The sequence below is a fragment of the Suncus etruscus genome, chromosome 7 (assembly GCF_024139225.1).
Source record: "Suncus etruscus isolate mSunEtr1 chromosome 7, mSunEtr1.pri.cur, whole genome shotgun sequence".
Taxonomy (NCBI): Eukaryota; Metazoa; Chordata; class Mammalia; order Eulipotyphla; family Soricidae; genus Suncus; species Suncus etruscus.
The window spans coordinates 112,415,605-112,436,742 of NC_064854.1; the positions used below are offsets into that span (position 1 = coordinate 112,415,605).

The 21,138-nt window shown below is 34.8% G+C and overlaps 1 protein-coding gene across 4 annotated transcripts in view; it reads left to right on the forward strand.

Annotated features, from left to right (window-relative positions):
* The window catches only part of CADPS (calcium dependent secretion activator), a 569,958-nt gene that overhangs the window by 374,991 nt on the left and 173,829 nt on the right, over window positions 1-21,138 (forward strand). For all 4 annotated transcript variants that reach the window (XM_049777276.1, XM_049777275.1, XM_049777273.1 and 1 more), the window contains exons 11-12: window positions 5,022-5,234; window positions 19,261-19,397. In XM_049777276.1, coding sequence (XP_049633233.1) covers window positions 5,022-5,234; window positions 19,261-19,397 — 350 coding nt within the window. The remainder of the gene's footprint in view (window positions 1-5,021; window positions 5,235-19,260; window positions 19,398-21,138) is intronic.

Here is a 21,138-nt window from a genome sequence, read left to right on the forward strand (position 1 = left end):
CCTATTTACTTTCAAAATAATGCTTGAAAGTGGGGGTTTATATATTCTCAATGCCATGAGAAAAAACAAACTCAGAATTACTATTTTTCTTTTTATTAGTTTTTGGGCCATACCTGGTGGTGTTCAGAGCTTACTCTTGCCTATCCATTTAGGAATTATTCCTGGCAGGACTCAGGAGATCATATTTGGTGTCAGGAATTGAACCCAGCTCAGCTGCATCCTCCCTGTTTCTCTCTGGCTCAGAACTCAGAATTTCCTAAAGAGTGCTTACTAGAAATGAAATTTCCTGGTTCCCACTTCCAACATTTGAATCAAATGGAGGAGGGCAGACTCTTCCCATGTAATCAAAGCAGAGTATATTTGTACACAATAGCCTGACAGCTGGAGCTTGAGTCTACACATTTTAGCCAATGTCCTTGAAGCTTTGCAGAATCTTCTTCCCTGAAGGTGAGTGTTCAAATGGACAACTTTTGATTCTAGCTGTTCCCCTCCTACTCTGGGCTTTATCCAGAACGACTCGTTGACATTTACGTAGCATGGCTGTTCTTGCCTTTGTTCCCACCTGGGATCCAAGTGTGTGGACTGAAAAGCTAGTACAGCAGGTAGGGCTTTTGTCCTTGCTTATAGCCAGCCTACTGGATTGGATATCTGGCACCCCATATTGTTTCCCAAACCCACCAGTAGTGATCTCTGAGTTTGAAGCTAGTAGTAAGTCCTGACAACAGCCACAAAAAATGAGCATTTACATATAACTTTACCTGATTAGGTCCTTAAAATATTAACTTGGTGAATTTGTAAGTTACTATGAGTTTTGCATACAGGCTAAATATAAAAAAGTTTCATTTGAATTTTACCTGAGTTTAGTGCAGAAGAGTATGTAATAATCCCTCAATTCCTATTACAGTAATAATTAGGTGCTCAATAAAAGATTATTAATTTGAAATAATAAAAAGAAAAATTTAGAACAATAAATGTGATTCTCAGGCAATCTGTAATGGACTTTTTTACTAAATTAGGTAATCTGTTGCAAAAGCTATCCCTTCAGGTATCTGGCTAGCATTCCTTGCCTCTGTTCATTCCAAGACCCCTAGAACTCTTCTGCTATCCTTGATAGCTTAGACCTATGGAATCATGCTGTATTTTCTCCACAAAGCATGCTCTCTGCCTTGCCACACACTAACTTTTTCAGAGTCAGAAATTGCTGCTGTGTGTAAACTCTTTTACACTAGAGTCTGTGTTGATGTTCAATTTGCTTTCTCCTCACTTAGTTTTCTTCCGAATGGTTTGCTCTGCTCCTTGGTTTCTCCTTTCAGAACATTTTCTTTTTCACTGCTGATTGCCTTTGTTTTTGCTGCACTAAATATTTTCCTTTGCCACAATCACTTTGTTTTTAGACTTATTCTCTTGCTAATCACACAGAGAGCCATTCCTCTGTGCCAAACCATAATAGTTAGCAGGATAGGACAATGCTTAGAGCTATCAACTTGCAGATCAGAAAACTCTGAGACTTAGATCTCTTCTTTGTGTTCATGGGTTGAGTCCCTGGATGAATCTGTTTTCTTGTTTGTAAAATAGATAAATGGTTCTGCTCACCTCATACAGCCAAATTACGATCTAAAAAGTTTTTCATCTCTGAATAACTGCTGAGGGTTCTGCACTCCTCAAGGTCTGACTTTCTGAAACACAGCACCACATCTCCATTTCCAGGTCATGAAGGAAGGTCATGGGACAGGGATAGGGGCTCATCAGTGTGAATGATGGATTCAATGGCAACAGCTTTGAAGTAAGTTATCCCAAAATTTTACCATAACGACAAGACAAAGTGATACTTTTCAGGTCTAGGTGTCCTTCAAATCTCTTCTCTCTACCTCCACATTTTCCTTTCATTCACACCATCTTTTTCATCAGGTTTTTACAGCCTACTATTTATAGATCATCATATCCAAATCATATCTTTAAAAGTCTTCCATAAGAAATTAGGCTAATTTTTTTCATATCATTATAACCACCAAAAAGTGGTATACACAACGATAAAGGGAAGTGTTCACTCTGGATGAGGACTGATTGGGTTCTGAAATGAGGTAAAATGATATTACTATCAGTAACTATATTATACAAGACAATGCCTAAAAGAAAAAAGAATAAAATTAGAGGCAAACTAGGGGCAGTGGTAGAGAACTGAGGATATTGATGGAGGAAAACAGAATCTGATGGTGTTGGAATATTGTGCACCTAAAATTTAATCATGAATAGTTTTGCAATTCCCCAGGATTCAATTTTTTAAAATGGTCTACAGTAGATAAAACACTTTCTTTTTATGTGGCCAACTCTGGTTTAATACCCAAGTATCACCAGAAGTGACATATGAGCATAGAACCAGGGATAAGCCCTGAGCACAAACAGGTTTGGTTCAACTCCCCACCAAACAAAAGTCCCAATTAAAATGTAAAAAATATTACTCTATTTTTGGGGTCAGTGCTATAGTTAAGACACCCTGTCAAGTACGGTCCTGGAGTGAACATGGCTAGGATAGCCCAGATAATCTCCAGTACTACAGAGCCCAAGCTGCACCACATATTGAATATTGAATATTGAATTCTCATATTGGCCTACTGTCCTAGTTACCTGAGGATTACCAGGAGGGATTTTTCTGTGTCCTCTTGAGCACTGCTTTGGAAATTCCCAAATTAAATTAACTTAATTTAAATTCTCTACTCTTAAGACCCATCCATCTGTTCTGTGATGAGTCTGTCCTTCTTTAGGAGATGATACCAGGAATGAAAATGAAGGAGGCACTACTTGCCTCTAAATAATTCCCAAATCCTACCCCTTGGGTTCCCTCTCACATCACTATCACTCCTAAAATCCCTATTTTCTGGTTTTAAACAACAAAAAAAAAACACACATGGGTCTGAGGTGTAAAAAATAAAAAGAAGCCAAAGCAATAACACAGTAGTAGAGTTGCCTTATATTCAGCCAACCCATGTTCAATCCATGAATCCTATATGGTTCCTGAGGCCCTCCAGGCAAATAATTCCTGAGCACAGAGATAGGTCTGAGCCCTGAGTACCTTCAGGTGTGGGCCACACACAAACAAAAGTTCTTTATTTGTATATCCCTCTCTATTTATTGGTCTAGAACTCCTGGCTACCTAAAGACCTGAATTAATATTAGCACATGGAAAATATTTTTGCTACCAGTAATCTTTACTATATCAACATTCAGACAGCTTTTTGAGAGTGCCTTGTTGGAAATTTGGGAAAGCTAATAAATCCACTCATTGTAATTTCAAATTTTAACTGATAATTTTTCAGAAAAACAAAAAATTCCTATGAAAAATATTTATTTTCTGGTAAGAGTTCCAATAGTCCCAAAATGCAGGTTTGGGATTATGACAACAGACACAATAGAACTTTGGCCTAAAGTCAAGAGTTTCCATCTCCTTTTCTCTAAAACAAGAACTGCCTGTGGCAAAATATATGTCTCAAGACCATTCATTCACTCGACATGCATTTCCAAGACATACTGTATGCTATGCATATTCCTAGACATGAGGCATAAGGCAGTGAAAAAACTGACCAAAATTTCCCACCCTTATGAAATAAAGCAAATTACCTAACTTGTTAGATTTCAGAAAGAAATGTGAAGAGAAAAATGAGGTAAAATAAAAGTGATGAATAAGGAGAGCTGGAGGTTAAGGATGACATTAATAAGAATCTGAAGTTTGAACAAAAGCCCAAAGGAAGTTAAGGTATAAATCATGCAGCTCGTGGAAGAAGAGTATAATTGAAAATAGCAAGTACAAAGATCAGAATATGCCTGGAGTGTTCAAGAAACAGCAAGGACCCAGTGTGGCTACGATGACATATGACTCTATATGCACATGGACTTTGGGAACAGGAGAGGAAAAATAGTGGAGAGCATTCTTTTGGGTTTGTTGGAGAAAAGACCAAAGTTCAGTGTTGTATAAAAAATGCTTTGGAGACCTTTCAAATATCCATGTAAAATGATGGTGAAAGCAGTTAGATATTCAGGTCTATACTTTGAGGGGTATGCCCAAAGTAGAGAAGAGAAATGTAGTAACAATGTGCTTATTCATGACTATGAGACAGGATATAATCATGGAAGGGATTGTATATACATAAGGAAAAATATTCAAGATCAGAACACCATGATGCTGTGACTTTGAATTAAAAGGTTAGAAGGAGAGAAGCCAATAAACAAGACTGAGAAGTAATAGCCAACAGGGAGAAAACAAATCAGGGTTTTCCCAAGCAAAGAAAACATTTCAAAGCAAATGGAAAGAATGTCAAATGCTGCTGCTAGGTGGACAAATTGAGAAAAGCAAGGAGTTTGGATTATTAATGGATAGAGCAACAAGCAAGGTCATAGGTGACCTTGACAGGAAAGTTTCAGTGGGCCAGCAATCTGACTGAAGGAGATTTAAAATTGAATAAGAAGAGAAAAGCTCTGGCTGTTGAAGTGCAGTCTAAGGCCAGTGAAATCTATGCAGTTTGGGAGTTTACATGGAACACAAATCCTAGACTGACATGTTGAATCATGCTACTTTTAATAAAACATCCAAGGGATTCACATGTGCACTTCAATTTTAATATTGATTCATATCCAATATTCTTATATTACAAAGAGAAAAATAATAGAACATCTGAAGGAAAAGAAGGAAGGTGGGGTCAAGAGTTGTTTTTTTGTTTTTCATTTTTAAATGTAAGAAAAATGATGTTTATAGGCTAATATTTGCTCGAAACATGCTTGATCTCTGTCCCTGGCAAGACAAAGAAAGAGATATGTCAGGTTTACTATGTATCTTCATGTCATGGCCCTATTATGTAACCAACCAGATGAGTATTATACTTCTCCCCCTAACATCAGAAAAATCACTTCTTTCTTGCATTCTAGCAATCTCTGGCCTAAGGAAATCTGCAGAAATCAACATTTTTCAGGTCTCATTTGTATTCATAATATTGATGTTCAACTTAATATTTTTAATTCTGTTATTCCAGGTTTGGAAGGCGGTCGAGCATTCTTCAATGCAGTCAAAGAAGGAGACACAGTAATATTTGCAAGCGATGATGAGCAAGATCGCATTTTGTGGGTCCAAGCCATGTATCGGGCCACAGGACAGTCACACAAGCCTGTGCCCCCAACCCAAGTACAGAAACTCAATGCCAAGGGAGGGAATGTCCCTCAGCTGGATGCCCCCATCTCCCAATTTTGTAAGTAAATATACCATTTGTTTTAAAAAAAATTTAAATAGATTTGTAAAGTGCATCTTCCCAGTTCAATTAGAAATTAGTCGCTTTTATATTAAGGATTCATAAAATCATGTTTGCTGGGGAAAAAGTGAATTCAGGAGGGGAAAATTGAGATAGAATTGTTAGATGAAAGTAATTTTAAAGTGCAATACTTGACATTTTCCCCCAAAGGACTAAACAAAGAAAAGTATTTTAAGGTGGATTTTTATTTCTCTTGGTAAGAGTTTGGAATTCACAGCCAAACATGTATTTGTTTGAGTCCTTCAAATATAGTCTAGTATGTTTGTTCTTGCCTCCCTTCTTTCTATGAAAAATAATTTTAACATAGGTCTTGATCTGAAATAAATTTAAATCTGCCACTTAAAACCATTTAAAAATAAATGATGGCACTATCACATACAGTGGGGGGAAGCATGCATATGCACACACCAATAAACACAGTACTTAAAATTCCATTTTAAACTAAAATACCAATATTCAAAAGTGACTATCTTCTTAAAAAGATCTGATTCGTGCACCAGTCTGTTCTTTGCAGACTTAGATGTCCATTATGATTCCTTGACCCTTTGCCATGTTCTCTTGTCACTTACAATGACCTTAAACTCCCAATATTTTTGATACACAGAGTAAAATAGAAGTTAGCATATACTTGGTGACATCTGAAAATGGGCACAAAGAACAGCAGCTATAAAAATATAATTCCTTTTAGTTATAAATATTACCTTAAATAAATAAAGACTTTTGCCTTACCTTCAAGTCAATGAGTTGTAACTCAAGTACAAGTTACTTTTTAACTGTTTGGGGGCCACACTTGGGAGTACTCAAAGCTTCCTCCTGCTTTTTACTCAGGAATCTCTCTTGGCAGGACTCAGGGACCATTTGGGATACCGGGGATTGAACCCAGGCTGGCTGCATATAAGACAAACACCCTACTTGTTGTGCTATCACTCTTGACCTCCAAGTACAATTTATTTTTAGCAGTAATCATAGTGGTCACTTATTTTTGCATGAAGTTCATTCCTTTATCTAATTCACTGAGCAAGTGTCTGGGACTCTGGTCGGCAACCTTCGGCTAGCGAGCCACATATGTGGCTCTTTACACTTTTAATTTGGCTCTCTGTGTGCCGGGTGGCCGCTCCAGGAGTCAGGACTCTACTCCTAACCTCTGTCAGTGCGCGCCCTGTGTGGCTCTCAAAAGAAATTTCAATCGTGGTTTTGGCGAGATTTGGCTCAGTTGAAAAAAAAGGTTGCCAACCACTAGTAGGTGAATAAATATGCTAGTGAGGAATACAGAAGAGACCTCTGCTCTTATGGTACCTTCATCCTAGTAATTGGTTCAACAAATTAGTAAGCAATTTAAGACACATAAATATGATAATGTCATGTCATGAGTGGGTTAAAGAAATACTAAACAGATCATCTGAGTTTGAGGCCAAGTTATCCCAGCAAGTATCCGTTCAAATAAAATGCAAGAAAAAGCAAATGCCAAGGGTCCACTCCAGAATGTTTGCTTTCACATAGATTTGATCATAGTCTTTTCCCTTAAAGAAAATATGGATGTAGATAGAATAACTCTGTAGTTACAAAAAGTAGTGGAAAATCCCCTTATCAACAAATTCTACATGTATAATTATGTCTAATAGACCTCTTAAACTTGGATACAACTTAGCTTGTGGAAAAACATTCTTCCTAGATGACAAATATGGTACATCAGTTGCTTCAAGTAATTTCTATTCAATATTATTTCTTAAAGGAAGATTCAAATACGTGTAGAACCTTATAAATATCTATACAATCATGTGGGTTTTCACACAAAAAGTCCTGGAAGAAATAAGTAAGACCTTTAGGTAGGTGTTAGCAGAGAAAAAAGGCATTATCCTGTATATAACAGCCACCAAATTCCCATTCATTTCTTCATTTATAACACTCAGGCTTATATGAAAGAAATAAATAGAAAAAACAACATCTTTTTCTAGTGATTTAGTTATTCCTTCATTGCAGTAAAGCATATCCTATTCTTATTTCATTTTAAAGACATTTAGATGCCAGAGAAGTAGTTTAGGGATTAAGGTGGTCATTCTGCATCCAGGACTCCCCAGTTTAATTCTTGATACCACGTGGTCAGAGTAAGCATCAAGCATCATCAGATGTAGCCTTGAAGCCTTCTGAGCACTGCCCAGGTGACCTAGATAATCCTCAGCACTACAGAACCCAAACAGCACCACATCTTTTACAATCTTGCATTGAACCACCAGCAGGGTTGGCCCACAATGGCTGGGACGGTCCCAAGGCTGCTCAATAGCAGCCTACCTCTCAAAAAAAATAATTAAAAAATACTATTGTGCTATGGAATACCTCTCCTCACTCACCTAACACAATTTTTAAAATTTTAATTTATAATAAGATTGTTATGTCCCCTTGCAGTGAATTATGGGAGGTGGGGGAAGGAGGGCTCCAGCTATTATCATCATCCAAATCAACCTCATAAAACATTGTATTTCTAATGATGTTTGGAAAATTATGCTCTTATTTCCAAATAATCTCCATTTCTTATGACATCACTTCACCTTACATTCAGTGTCTCTGTTCTACCATCTGCCCAGATTAAGAAATTACTACATTGTTTGTGATTAATAACAATATAAGAAAGTGGAAAGATAACCAGGGATAAAATCAAATGGAAATCAGACACTGATTTGAGAAAGAAAGTTGATTATAGTTGTCTTTTAGTAGAAATCGACATAGGTTCTTGATTTCTATTTCTTTACATAAATAGGATTCTTTTAGTAATAAAGTTAACATTTCAAGCCATTAGGCATCAGTAGGAAGATTCCACTCAGGACACAGCTATGTTATTACCCTAATTTATCAATGATCTTCTGTTATATTTAATTGACATCCGAAGCAAAATTGTAAAGGTTTGAATTTAGAGATGTGTGAATGTGTTAATAATATCATCCTTAGAGAACATGTGGAATAAATTGAAAGATAAGTGAGTAGATTTAGGATTTTGGGATACATCAGTTTCTGGTGGCTTATCTGCCTTTGCTGTTGTGTCTTGAATTGTTGTCTAGGAAGGAAGGTTTACCAGAGAGTATGGAATTCTATTATACCTACCATGTTCTCTGAAAAAGCAAATCCTGTATCCTGTGCTACAGAAATCACCTTTCATATTGACCTAATTAAAAATGGTGTTTGTTGAATTATTTTTGTTTGTTTGTTGCACCACTATAAACCATGATCTTGTAATAAAAGGCAGTCCTTCCTCAGATATTCATTCCTATAGCGCTGAGCCCCATAACCCATTACTCACTTCAATACCACTGAAACAGAGCTTCAGTACTTCAGCAATTACTGCCTTTGGAATACTAGTAAATGGGATTTCTGTGTTCACAATTTAGAAACTATCGAAGAAAACCAACCAGAATTTAACTAGGCAATCTATACCCAATCATGTTATAGGCATACAAAAGATATGAGAAAAGTTAACAAAGGAATCAAAAACCTTCCATACTGTGATGTCACTTGGTAGTTTTGCATAATAATAAAAAAATGGTTAGAGTGCAAGGGATTGCTTTATCCTAAATCTAGGGAGAGCTTGACCCAGAACAGTGGCTAGAATTACTTCATAGCAACATTCAATGTGTTAAATTTAAATTATAAACATTAAACAAATCAGGCCTTGTAAATAATAACTCATTCAAAGATAAATTTTGATTCATACTTAGGATAACCAATTCACCCAGATTTTCACATCACTCTCTGGTTTAGCATGAAGAGCCTATGTCCCTGGAAACCCTTTTGTCCTAGGCAAATCTACTACATAGCAAAATGATTTTTAAGAAATCACAGTGTATTGAAAAAGAAAATACTTTGGTCCTTTACTTACATTTGGCCATCAATCTATATACATCAATTTAGTTAAGTCACATGATACACATTTAATTCACAGGTTCTCTAGCTAACAAGAAATAAAAACAATCAAGTATTGCATTTTAAAAGGGTTTCCTTGGCTCCAAAAGGTAAGGGGTCATCGTCAAATTCTTAATTCTGTACCCATCTACTTAAATTGTTTTAACATTTGTTTAAAGTATTTGCCATTATTGCAAGTGTATCATTTTATGAATAACTTGAATGCATTTATTTGGTAATAAGTTTAATTAGCTTTTACATGGCAAAGTGAGGCTACAGAGAACTGGAAACTTTTTGAGAGAAAAAATAATAGAGAAAAAATAACACTCCGGTCTTGTCACTGTCTGCTCAAGGGAACTTGAGAGTGAAAAATTTTGCAATTTGGGATACTTGGAAGTGATTGTTTGTCTATTTGAGTTTTTCTAAATTCTGTTTAATGACTTCTGAATGTAATTTTATTTTTTTTTATTTTTGCAATTTCAAAATCTCAATTTTAAAATAAAAAGACACATCTCAGAAAGAGGGGAGTGGAGTATATATGGAATTGTAAAATGCAGATAAAAATAGATCCTGCTATTCATTAGTTTATATGTGACTCTACAATGATCTTGGGAGGGTTCCACCAAGCTTTAAAATTTTTTTGTTCTTTTGTGGCTTTTTTGGTGTTGTTGTTTATTTAATTTTTCCACTTTTTTTGGTTAAAATTTGACAAGATCAAGTCAGTGCTTTAGCTATACGATTTTTTTTTTTTTTGCAATTTTTCTATTTTACAAGCCAATCTTGCTTACTTTGGAAATAACGTCCAAATGTACAGTTGAGTGGCACCACAAATTATAAAGCCAGTGGCCTCTCGTTAAGACACATGAACCCTGTACAATCTATGTTACAAAAAAAAATCAAAATTTGGTACCTCCATTCTTACTTGGAGTAAGGGGAAAAGAGTATTTTAAGCCTTGCTATTTAGTCGATGGTTATTTGATTTGTCACTTGCAATGAGTCTCATTTTAATGTCTATTTCTCATATAATAACTGTTAATTGCATCATTAATCCCCAGAGTTTTAAGAATTGTTCTACTTTTGCTACCACTTGAACAATCTTCAACAGTTTAGAAGGGTCTTGGTTACTGTTGGTTTGGGGGAGGTTGATTTTGGTTTTTGTTTTGTTTTGTTTCGTTTAAGTTTTCTTGTTCAATCTTTGCTCGAACCCAAGAACTTTAGCTGCTAGGTTAGAACTCCTGTCTGCTTTCCTGAGCCTTGTTGCTAGTCTTTATGTTATTCTGGTTTGTTCCTTCTTACCCTGCTAACTTCTAGCTGGACTGAAGGGTAAGTGTTCCCCTATAGCTAGCACAGCTCAGATAATCAGACTAGATTATCTGACACCTGCAATGTGCTTCCTCCCTCTTTCCTCTTAAATCTTCCTCATGTCTAGATTTTGTAGTTAAACTCTCATGTTATTTTCCTGACCTTAGGTTTGAAATGTAAGCTTCCATACTGAAACTAGGATGCATGTGATATGTGCATAATTGCCTCCTCTCCTTGGCTTTCATATTGGCATCAAATGATCCTCTGAGTAAAGCCAACCATTAATATCTCCTAATCTTTTTCATTCCAAGAATATTAATTAACATCACACCAAAAAAATGGCAAGTAATGCTTTTGTTTCATGGAATTCACAGCTACCTGACTCTTTAATGCCTGAAAACAGATCATTTTGCACTTCGATAATGTTTTGTCGTCAAATTTCCTTTCCCATTCCAAAAATTAGAATGCTCAGTGTACCAATGTGTTTGGTAACCATAGATACTTTAATAACTAAAAAGATGGGATAGGAGCCCCAAAGATACTGATGAGCAAGACTTCAAGAAGTTGTAAAATAGAGTTAATAAAGTAAATGTGCTTTTTGAATACTAAAGAGTTCATTCTACCTAGCTTAAAGGGTATGCTCCAGAGACTCAAAAGAGGATTAATTTTGAAAAGAGAGCTATAAACTTGAGACTACCACACACAAAAACAGGAAAGTAAAGACATGATTGAGTCCCTGTAGCTTATTCACAAAAGCTTGGACTCGTAGTCTCACAATGTCTTGGAGGGTTTTGACCTCTGGTCTTCAACGTCTCTCTGCTTCTTCCACTGAACAATGACACAATAATGTATTCAACATCATTTGTATTTGTATTCTTTTTCCTAAAAATACAATTGTAGAGCAAAAGAAAATTTAAAGCTAGAACAATTATTCTGTTCACTATTTGCCTTGTTCACAAAAGAGTGTTTATAATTCCTTTATTCATATAGGAAAAACTGTTGAAAATACATTGAGTTCAAACTTGACATTAGAAGAAGCTAGAAAAATTTGCCAAGAGAGCAGGCAACTATGTACTTGAATATTATGAATGCTAATTTAGAAGTCTTAGGCCATATCATTCCTTCTGACCATTTAATAGTTCTTTCTTCTTATTTTTTTAAATTTAAGTTGCTTTCTTTTCCCCCATTTCTTTTCAATTTTATTTTGCATAAATGTATCCCTGGCTAGCAGACAGATTTTTTTTTACCACTCCAAGCGGATACTTAATTTAATTTTTCTTTGAATGCTGATGAGGCATTTTAAAAAGCTTATCATAGAATGTGAAACTAGTGGGAATTTAGGAGTTTGCTATATATTATTTAAGGAATGAAAGAATGGATGAATAGATGACTGAATGAATTTTGTTTTGAGCAAATTTACATGTATCTACACTAACTACAAGGCATTGCTATCCTAGTAGATTTCCAAGTAGTGGTTTACCCTAATTCTTTTCTGTAGCTTTATCTCATAAAATTTTTTAATAATATCTTCTTATATTGTCAACTTGCAGTTGCTACATTGCAGAAAAACAATTCAAAGAATTAACTCAATATTGACTAAATTTGCTTGACTTAAAGCCACACTGTAAATAACTATATTTTTTACGATTGAAATATATAGCGTTTTAAAAGAACAGACTCCTATTTATTAAGCCCCAAATGTTCCAATCATGAAGATGGACTCTAAATAGCTCATATAAAATAGAGGATTTAATTTTTTGCTGTTAGCTTCTTTAGAAACATTTGACATATTCTTCAATAACCAACTGGGTACTCTATGTCTATATGTTGGGTGGTAATTAATAGAAATCTTTTTATTAGTCCCTTATAAAATTTTATTTTTTGTTTAAGTAGGGGATGAAAAAGCATTGTCAAATATTCTACAAATGAATTGAAGGTATAATAACCACAGCATGGAAAATAAAGTATTATTCATTTGTTTTGAGATCATTGACACTTTCTGTTGTGATTTTCTTTTTATTCAAAGAAATTGTCTTATGAAGAATGAATAACATCAACAAGATAATAAAAATTATATGCTTATCTTCTTAAGTGTACTGCTATGATTTTAAGCTCAATATTTCTTCAACACACAATATAATCATTGATAATTTCCAAAGAAGAGGACAATAAAAGTTTGTGATTTAGAGAAAAGACCATAAAGGAATTAAGTTGTTTGTTGAGGATAGTCAACCGGGAGGGAAGAAGTCTTTTGCTTACTATGCAAAACTCATACAGGATTCAGCATCCCTAGCCACACCAAGAAAAACTTCTAGAAAAATCCATAAACAGCCAGCTGCCATCAATCATTGTCATTTCTTTATTTCATGTCTTCTGATGAGGTTAACTACTGTCATTGTTTGTTATTGTCCAAATCATACATTTACTCTTCTACTGTCAAGCAGATATGACAAGTACACATTTTTCCATATAAGATACAAAGTCACCTTTTAATTTGCAGTTTGGGTTCACAATGATTTCAGCTGTTTTCTTGCCTTTAGCATTCATATCAGGAGTAACAGCCATCATAACTGTGTTCTAAATTTCAGTAATAAAATGATCACCACTAGCTTATTATAAAAGAAATTCATTAAATAAGGAAGCCTCTTTAGAAAATTTGTTTTTCAACAACAGAATTTCTATCTCTTGGGCTATATTAAGTTAAATTAAAAGAGATTTGATCTTAATCATCATTCTTTTATTTTTAGAATAATCAGAAAGTCTAATTAAAATTAAATCATTAAAATTTATAGCATTCCCCTTAAGAAATTATTGTAATATAAAACTGGCCACTAATTTATTTCTCAAAATTTGTATCTTAAACAAGATTGCATAAATATATTGATACAAAACAATAGACTGTAAAACATATATATTGCCCAGGAAAGAGAAATATATGACATAAGACCAAATATCATGATCAATTAAAGATCAAATAAGTAATAGTTCATTTAATAGATTTTGAGGTGGTTGCCTAAATTTGGTGAAATTAATTTAAAAATAATGTAAACCTCTCCAGCCACAGTGGAATCTACCTTAGGAATTGGTATTTCCCTGGAATTACTTAAATGCCAAACCAATTTTTTACAAGCACATTTGGGGTAAAGGTTTTGATTAGTTTTCACTTTAAGTATAGCTATCTTGTATAGGTTTGTGTCTTCTTCTGTATCATGGATTCCACTGATAATACTCTATTTTCTAATGTAGCATAGGCACAATATCAACTGTATTCGTTCTAACTTTGATCTGACATCAGTGTCCTGTGTTCATGCTATAAAATCCTTCAAAATCTTTATGTGCTTACATACTAGAAATGAAACAAGTGGTATTGTTTGAAAAAATGTGCTGGATTCTGCCCTAGTTTCAGACACTATGAAATCACTTAACCTATTTTCAATACATTCTACACTTTTACAAACCAAACAGAATTTCAGAACTCTATATCCGGGCTTGGAAAAGGTAAAAATTATAATCATTTACTCAAATGTAGTCAATCTTTGATTTCAGAAGGCAAAAATAAAATACACATACATATTAATAAAAAAGAGCATTAATATACATTTTTCTAAGGCAGAAATAATCCAAACATCACTGGTGTTTTAAGCAGCCACTTTACCACCCTAATTCTGCTTTTGCTCAACCTAGTGTTCAAATTCATTTTCATTCTCTTGACATGCCAAATATTGGCAAATAAAGCAATCTTAAGGTTCAATGATTTAGAAATTGACTTTTTTTTACTCTTGTTCTGGGCTCTTCTCCCTGCTAATGTCAACATTGGAGTTTTCTTTTTCTATAATAAACCAATTCCAATTGTTTGTACAGGAGGATATAAAGTTGTAAGGAACATTTAAAAAAAATGTTCAGCTCTGTAGAACAGACTGGGACAGTGCAAGAGTGACTATATGGTGTTGCTTGGGAAGCACCCACAAGTTCTTTGAAACAGAATTTGGAACAGCTGGACCACTGTACTGTTTTATTTTAAAATAGGCAACATATGTAATACATATGGTCCTAGACATGTATGGAGACACAGGCAGACAATCTGAATGGTATCCAAAGACACCTGCACCTAGAATTCTGTTTCCTTTTCTAAGTTTTTTTTTTCCTCTTAAGAGCACATGTTCCCACTTTTGGATTTGCAAGATGCCATCTGAATCCCCATGTGTGTGACTCCTTAACGTCAATGGGGAAGTTTCCTGGGATGAAGGTGTCAGAGTAGCTCGATTATTAAGGACCTGGCTCCTCTGAGATCTGGAGGGTGAAATAACTCAGATGCTTGCCCTCAAGGACCATATTGTCTATGAAGAATTCAGATGTGTGTGTGTGTGTGTGTGTGTGTGTGTGATTCCTGTCCACAGAGAAAATGGAACATAATCCAGTAATAGTACAGAGATAAGAAGTGGGAGCTGATTTTTTTTCAAAGATAGTCTAAATCTGAGAGTGGAAAGAAGTCCCAGCTTCCTAGAAACAATGTGGTCCAAGAATCGCCCTTTAATTGATATTAGCCATACATCTTAATACATACATTTTGATTCAGTAAGAATGTAGAAGACACTGACTTAGAAAGCACCAAGAAACTTGCCTATTGATGATGCTTTTTCTCCTGAATGGCCACTCGTACTGAATAAATGATATTTTAAAAAATTTCAAGGCTATTTGTTTTATTTGCTAAAATTTTCCACTGCATTAAGCTCCATCCCACACACACATCAGAAAGATTTAGTAGATGCTAAAGTTTTTATTTACTAAGCTAAGGTGAATTGAGCTAGCACCAGGCATGCAGGTATTTATTTTCTAGATACTTCTTATAAGATCCTTTCAATCACCCTCTGAGATTAGACTAACATACTAGCAATTTAGAAATGAAAACAAGATTCTGAAATACTAATCTACCTTCCGAATCGCATACCCAGGTTAGCAGCCCAGCATCCATATAGTCTTTTTGATGCATTAAGCCCACTAATGTTAACCATCTGCTATCCTGAATATCATCAAATACCATTTCCTTAAATTTATTTTATGGGCATTCCATAAAATAAAAATAGAAAATGCTTATTAGAAGAGTAAACCTATTTGTTTTGTTAAAATAAATTTATTGTAGAAATTTATGTATGCATTACATGTTATGCAGTTTTGGGTTCTGTTATAGTTTCTGAAAAATAGCAAAGAATAAAATTGCCAAAATGTCAGATGGAGTTTAAAAGTAAGATCTCTTTCATTGATACCTTAAAAATCACATTTCCAGCCTTCTTTTATTATAATAAGCTCGACAAAACTCTCAAAGATTTCATGGAAATCAGCCATCTTTTTAAGCACTCTTGAGTTGTTGAAACCATCACGATAATAAGCCAAACACTAAGTAAATGGTCATATTTATCATGTAAGGAAAATCCAGGGTCTGCTCCTTTTTACATGTTTAAAATTCTGACTGAGTTAAGTCCAGTCCTACCCAGATAGAAGCAATGCAAAATCCTTAAGAATTATTAAATGACAGTGACCCAAAAATGAAACTGATAGGTTAGCTCCATTTGCACATAGGAAACAGAGAGCAGCAACTCTTGTTATTTAAAAAGGAAGCCTAGGGACCAAACCTATAGTAAGGGCCACATTGGATAAGGCACTCGCCTTGCTTGTGACTGACAAGCTTTTGATGCCTGGCATCGTATATAATTCTTAAGCACTGACAGGAGTAATTCCTTAGAATAGAGCCAGGAGTAACTCCTGAGCATCACTGGGTGTGACTTCAAAACAAACCAATAAAACTGAGCTCAAACTAGAATCCAGACTTCCTAGATCAGTCTATCTGCTCATTCTTCATATGGATTTATAAAGATGGAGGAAAGGAAAAGAGGAAATATTTTTTTTCTTTTTTTTTTTTTCTTTCTTTTTTTTTTTGGGAGGGCACACCCGGTGACACTCAGGCATTACTCCTAGCTATGCGCTCTGAAGTCGCTCCTGGCTTTGGACGACCATATGGGACGCCAGGGAACCGAACCGTGGTCTGTCCTAAGCTGGCGCTTGCAAGGCAGACGCCTTACCTCTAGCTCCACCACTCCGGCTCCGAGGGAATATATTTTTATACTCATATTATTTTCTAAAAAGGAAAAGAGACTGATTTTTAGCATATTTTTCTGTAAGCCTGCTTGAAAATTAAGTAAAAAAGGAATTGTTCCTCACATGTATTCTAAGCCAAAAATTAGCAAAGCAAAGTTGTATTGATAGAGTAGGAAGGTGGGGCATGTGTTTGTGCCCTCAGATCTCCAAAGAAGCCAAGCCTTTTCAGATACGTTTCCTAAGAGGGCAGCAAGGCAAAAATAGTTCATCATGAAGTTTTCAAGCGATGCAACAAATAATGAAAGAATAAGAGACTTGAAATAAGTGCCATATTTTTTTTAACAGCTTCCAAAGAACTCCCTTCTTTCTGAGCTTAAGAACTGGTTGAACCACCATAATTGAAGAGCAATAAAATAGCAGAGCCAAACTGGCAGAGGCAGACCCTGGCCGATCAGCTTACAGACTCTTCTGAGAAATCTGAGAGCAAGAGACTGCAGCTAGCCAAAATGGTTCAGCTTACTGTTAAGACTGAGATTCGCAGGGCGAGGGAAGCTTTTTCTGAGGATAAAACAAGATGACCAATTCAGGGACCCAACTGATAGTTTTGCTGAATTAAATTGACCTGGGATGGACAAGTTAGAGATGAGAGAACAGAACCTGTCTTAAGAGATAGAAGTGGCCCTCAGGATTTCAGGAGTCATTCTCCAAGAGGAGATCTAAAGATGCAACAGGCTTTGGTCATTGCTTTGGTCACATTAACACACACTTTCTTTCTTTTTTTTTAATTAATATCTTTATTTAAAAACCTTGATTACAAACATGATTGTGATTGGGTTTCAGTCATGTAAAGAACTCCCCCCTTCACCAGTGCAACTCTCTCTCCCCCCTTCTCTCTCTTCTCTCTCTCTCTCTCTCTCTCTCTCTCTCTCTCTCTCTCTCTCTCTCTCTCTCTCACACACACACACACACACACACACACACACACACACAACTGCCAGAGCACCAACTTTTAAACTACCTTTCTTACTAACACTTCTATGTCAAGGAATAAATGTAAATGTAGCTTGGAGACCAAACTATCAAATTAAAAAAAAAATCTGCCTGCCTAACCTCACAGTGAAAACACTTTTCCTAAGATAGATCTGAAGCAATTAACACAGAAAAGAGAATTCTTTTAGATTCCCTAATATATTTTCTGCTCACGTGATAGCCCTTCCAAAAGCTTGGATTTTACCATCCTAATAGAAGTATTTGGCTAATAAAATAGACTTCTTCAACTTGCCTTCTGGAAGCTCTTGTTTCTATGTGTCTTGGGCATAAACAACACATCTTATTCAAATACTGACCACTTGCTGCTTCTATAAAAAATAACTGAAGATATAAAAAAAACAATAGAAGGATATAAATTCACATATCACTAAACTAGGTTTGAATGATACATAAAATTAATAATAAGTGAAGAGATTTCATCATCTCAGAGTCACACACTGTTATCCTAACCCAAGCTTTCAGTCATACCTCAAGCATGGAAGGGAAAAACTACCTGGTATGAAGGCCAGGTATGAAAAATATCCAAACACCTTCTCAAGTCAAAAATTGATTTTTCCCATGTCCTGATACCACCACTGGTCACTGTAGTGACTGGTTCTCCTATTCCAATAAGTACATACAAGGAATAATAAACTCATTTTTATATAACTTTATTTTTCTTCATAGTTTGTATCAGGAGAGTAGTTATGAGGTTGAGACAGTCAGTTACTTTAATGTATAGGATTTAACATTCCTAACTCTTCAGGATTTTTTTTAATCTTACACACGTTGAATTCTCTGAGCTCTTTTGCCGATAAAGAATTTTAGTTACACATATTGAGATTAATTAGTTAGCCCTTAGGAGGTTTTGCCTACATCCTTCACCCTGTAAGGAAAAGTGTGAATACATTGAGACTATTAATTCACATTAAATGTCAGATCATAACCCTTGCTGAGTAAATTTGTTTGTCTCTTTTATAAGCTTTGCTAACTGAGTAAGCACACAATAAGATAATTTCCTTGATTATTATTGCAAAATAAATTCCAACTTAGCTTATTCTTCAGGTTTCAGTGAAAATCTTTTGTTATTATTATTTCTTTTAATTTTGGAGGGTGGGGACCCAAACCTTCTGTAACACCAAATTGGCAATGGGAATTTGAAAGGGGAGGATACAAATATTGTTACTTTGCTGAAAATCAGCACAACCTTTTCCCCCAGATAAATCCCAATAATTGTAGAAAAATTGCTGTAGACATAATCACTGGAATGGCAGAATCTATTAAAATTCTAAAAACCCGAATAGGCTTTTATGAGCAAAGATCCGATCTGCTTTCAGTGTTTGGTGAAATGCAAGCGAAGTTACGGTCGTGTGCTTAGTTTTTCAAGAACAACATAAATGCACTGGAGTTGTGATCATTTGATAAACATGTTGATGCCAATATATTTTTGCCTAAATGCAATAAACTCACCAGTAAGTGATGCAAGTTGACAATGGGAGGTAAAAAGAATATCTTGGAGGTGTTGGTGGGAGGCAACGGGAAAACAGCTAGTGTTCGTAATGCCTAGTGAATTCCTGTGTATTTGAAATGTCAAAGAAAATGTGATGTGTTTCTCTAAATTGTGTCTTTCTCTACATGTATAAATGAACAGACGCAGATAGAGCTCAAAAACATGGCATGGATGAATTTATCTCTTCCAACCCCTGTAACTTTGACCACGCTTCCCTCTTTGAGATGGTGCAACGCCTTACTTTGGATCACAGACTTAATGATTCCTATTCTTGCCTGGCAAGTATATTCTTTAGTCTACAGCAATTTAAACGTGATGACATTTTGAAAAATAAGATGTTTCTCTACATTTATGTCAGAAGCTCTTTTCTTTATTACAGAGCCCCTGTAACAATTATATATGTATTCCTGGTTTCCTGAGTTGAGATAGTTTTACTTACCAAAGAAACAAGAGAGAGCGAGAGGAAGTTATCAGTAGATACATTTCCAATTCCCCAGCCTCCCTAGCTTAGCTTCCCCCTTTTCAGCTGCTACATGAGAAATATTCCCAAGAGGGTAATCGAGTTTGGCACCTGCTTGTGGAGAACTTGTAAAAATTGCCTTGGTTTCTTAGAGTTTAAGATACCCTCTCTCCCCACCCCAGATGATAAGATCCTATGCTTATGTCTCAGAAATGAATTCTTCTTGTGTATTTTTGTAGATAAAATGATTTTTAATGAAATACTTTTTTTTATAACCTACACTATTTTGTTGTGTTTGGATATCTTCTTTTTGCTTCATAGTATTCTGAGTAATTTTTACCCATTGGAAATATTTTCTGTGATGTTTTAGACATTTAAAAGTCCAACTCTCCAGTGAGAACAACAGCATTTTTTAAAATTCTGCTTTTAGTCTAAATTTAATTCAGTTTATTTCAAAGGTTTGCTATCTGTCTTTATTGAATTTCTGAAGATTTGTTTTTGACATTATACGATAAAATTTAGAAGGCTGAAAAATACCCAGTTTATTTCCTTCTGCCAGGCATAAATATGACTTCATCTTTGTTAAAGATAAATATTATTAATTCTACTTTATGTGTAGGAAAGATGAGGAGGAGTATAAGTGATTTTTTTGCAAAGGAAATTCCTTATTCCTGACTCTATACAATAAGGTTAACAAAGCTTTATATTATTAACATTATATTGTTAATGCAGATTGATATATTACCAATGTTAACACATTATGAAAATCTGTTTCTTTCCTAAATGACAGGACTAAATTCTGAATAACTTTTATTTTAAATTCCTTTTTTTCTGTACCAGTAACCAAAAATATCAAAAAGAGAATATAAAATAGTCCTAAAAACAGAAGCAGAATTTATGTAGAAAAAATATTAATCTGTATCTCATAAAAGATTCATTGATTATGAATTTAAACCTTAAATAATCTGATTTATAATTATTTCATCAGAACAGTCTGAACTTTGCCAACTAGAAAGGAATAAATCATTTTTTAAGCTTACCTTGCATTGCCATGCAATTTTTAAAAATGTCTTTTCGATGATTATATGGTTATTTGTGTAATTATAAATTTCATTTAGGAAACTTGCAAGACAATATTCTTGAACTCAAATCATTTTCTTTTATGTATATTTCTTTTTCTCATTGGGAATTTTGAGATAAATTATTTTCAAGAATTTTTAACATGATTTAAAAAAACACTATTTTCTTTTCCACTGGAAATTCATTACCAGAGAAGTGAGTAAATGTTCTCTAAAAAATTAAACCAGAAATAAAATTTTGAAGTTTGCTGCCTATTAGTCATATATAGACTTAAAAATATGATCCAAGACCCAGAATTAATTAGGAACAGCATAAAAGTTTCCTTTCCCATTTCTATACCTGTATTTATTAATCATCACCCCAAAATTGCAAAAAACAGCACCAATTAAAAAGACTACACTCCTGCCTCTATATATTTCATTTTTTCATTATTACAATCTTTTTTTTTTCCAGTTAGTTTTGGAGACCGACCAGCAGGG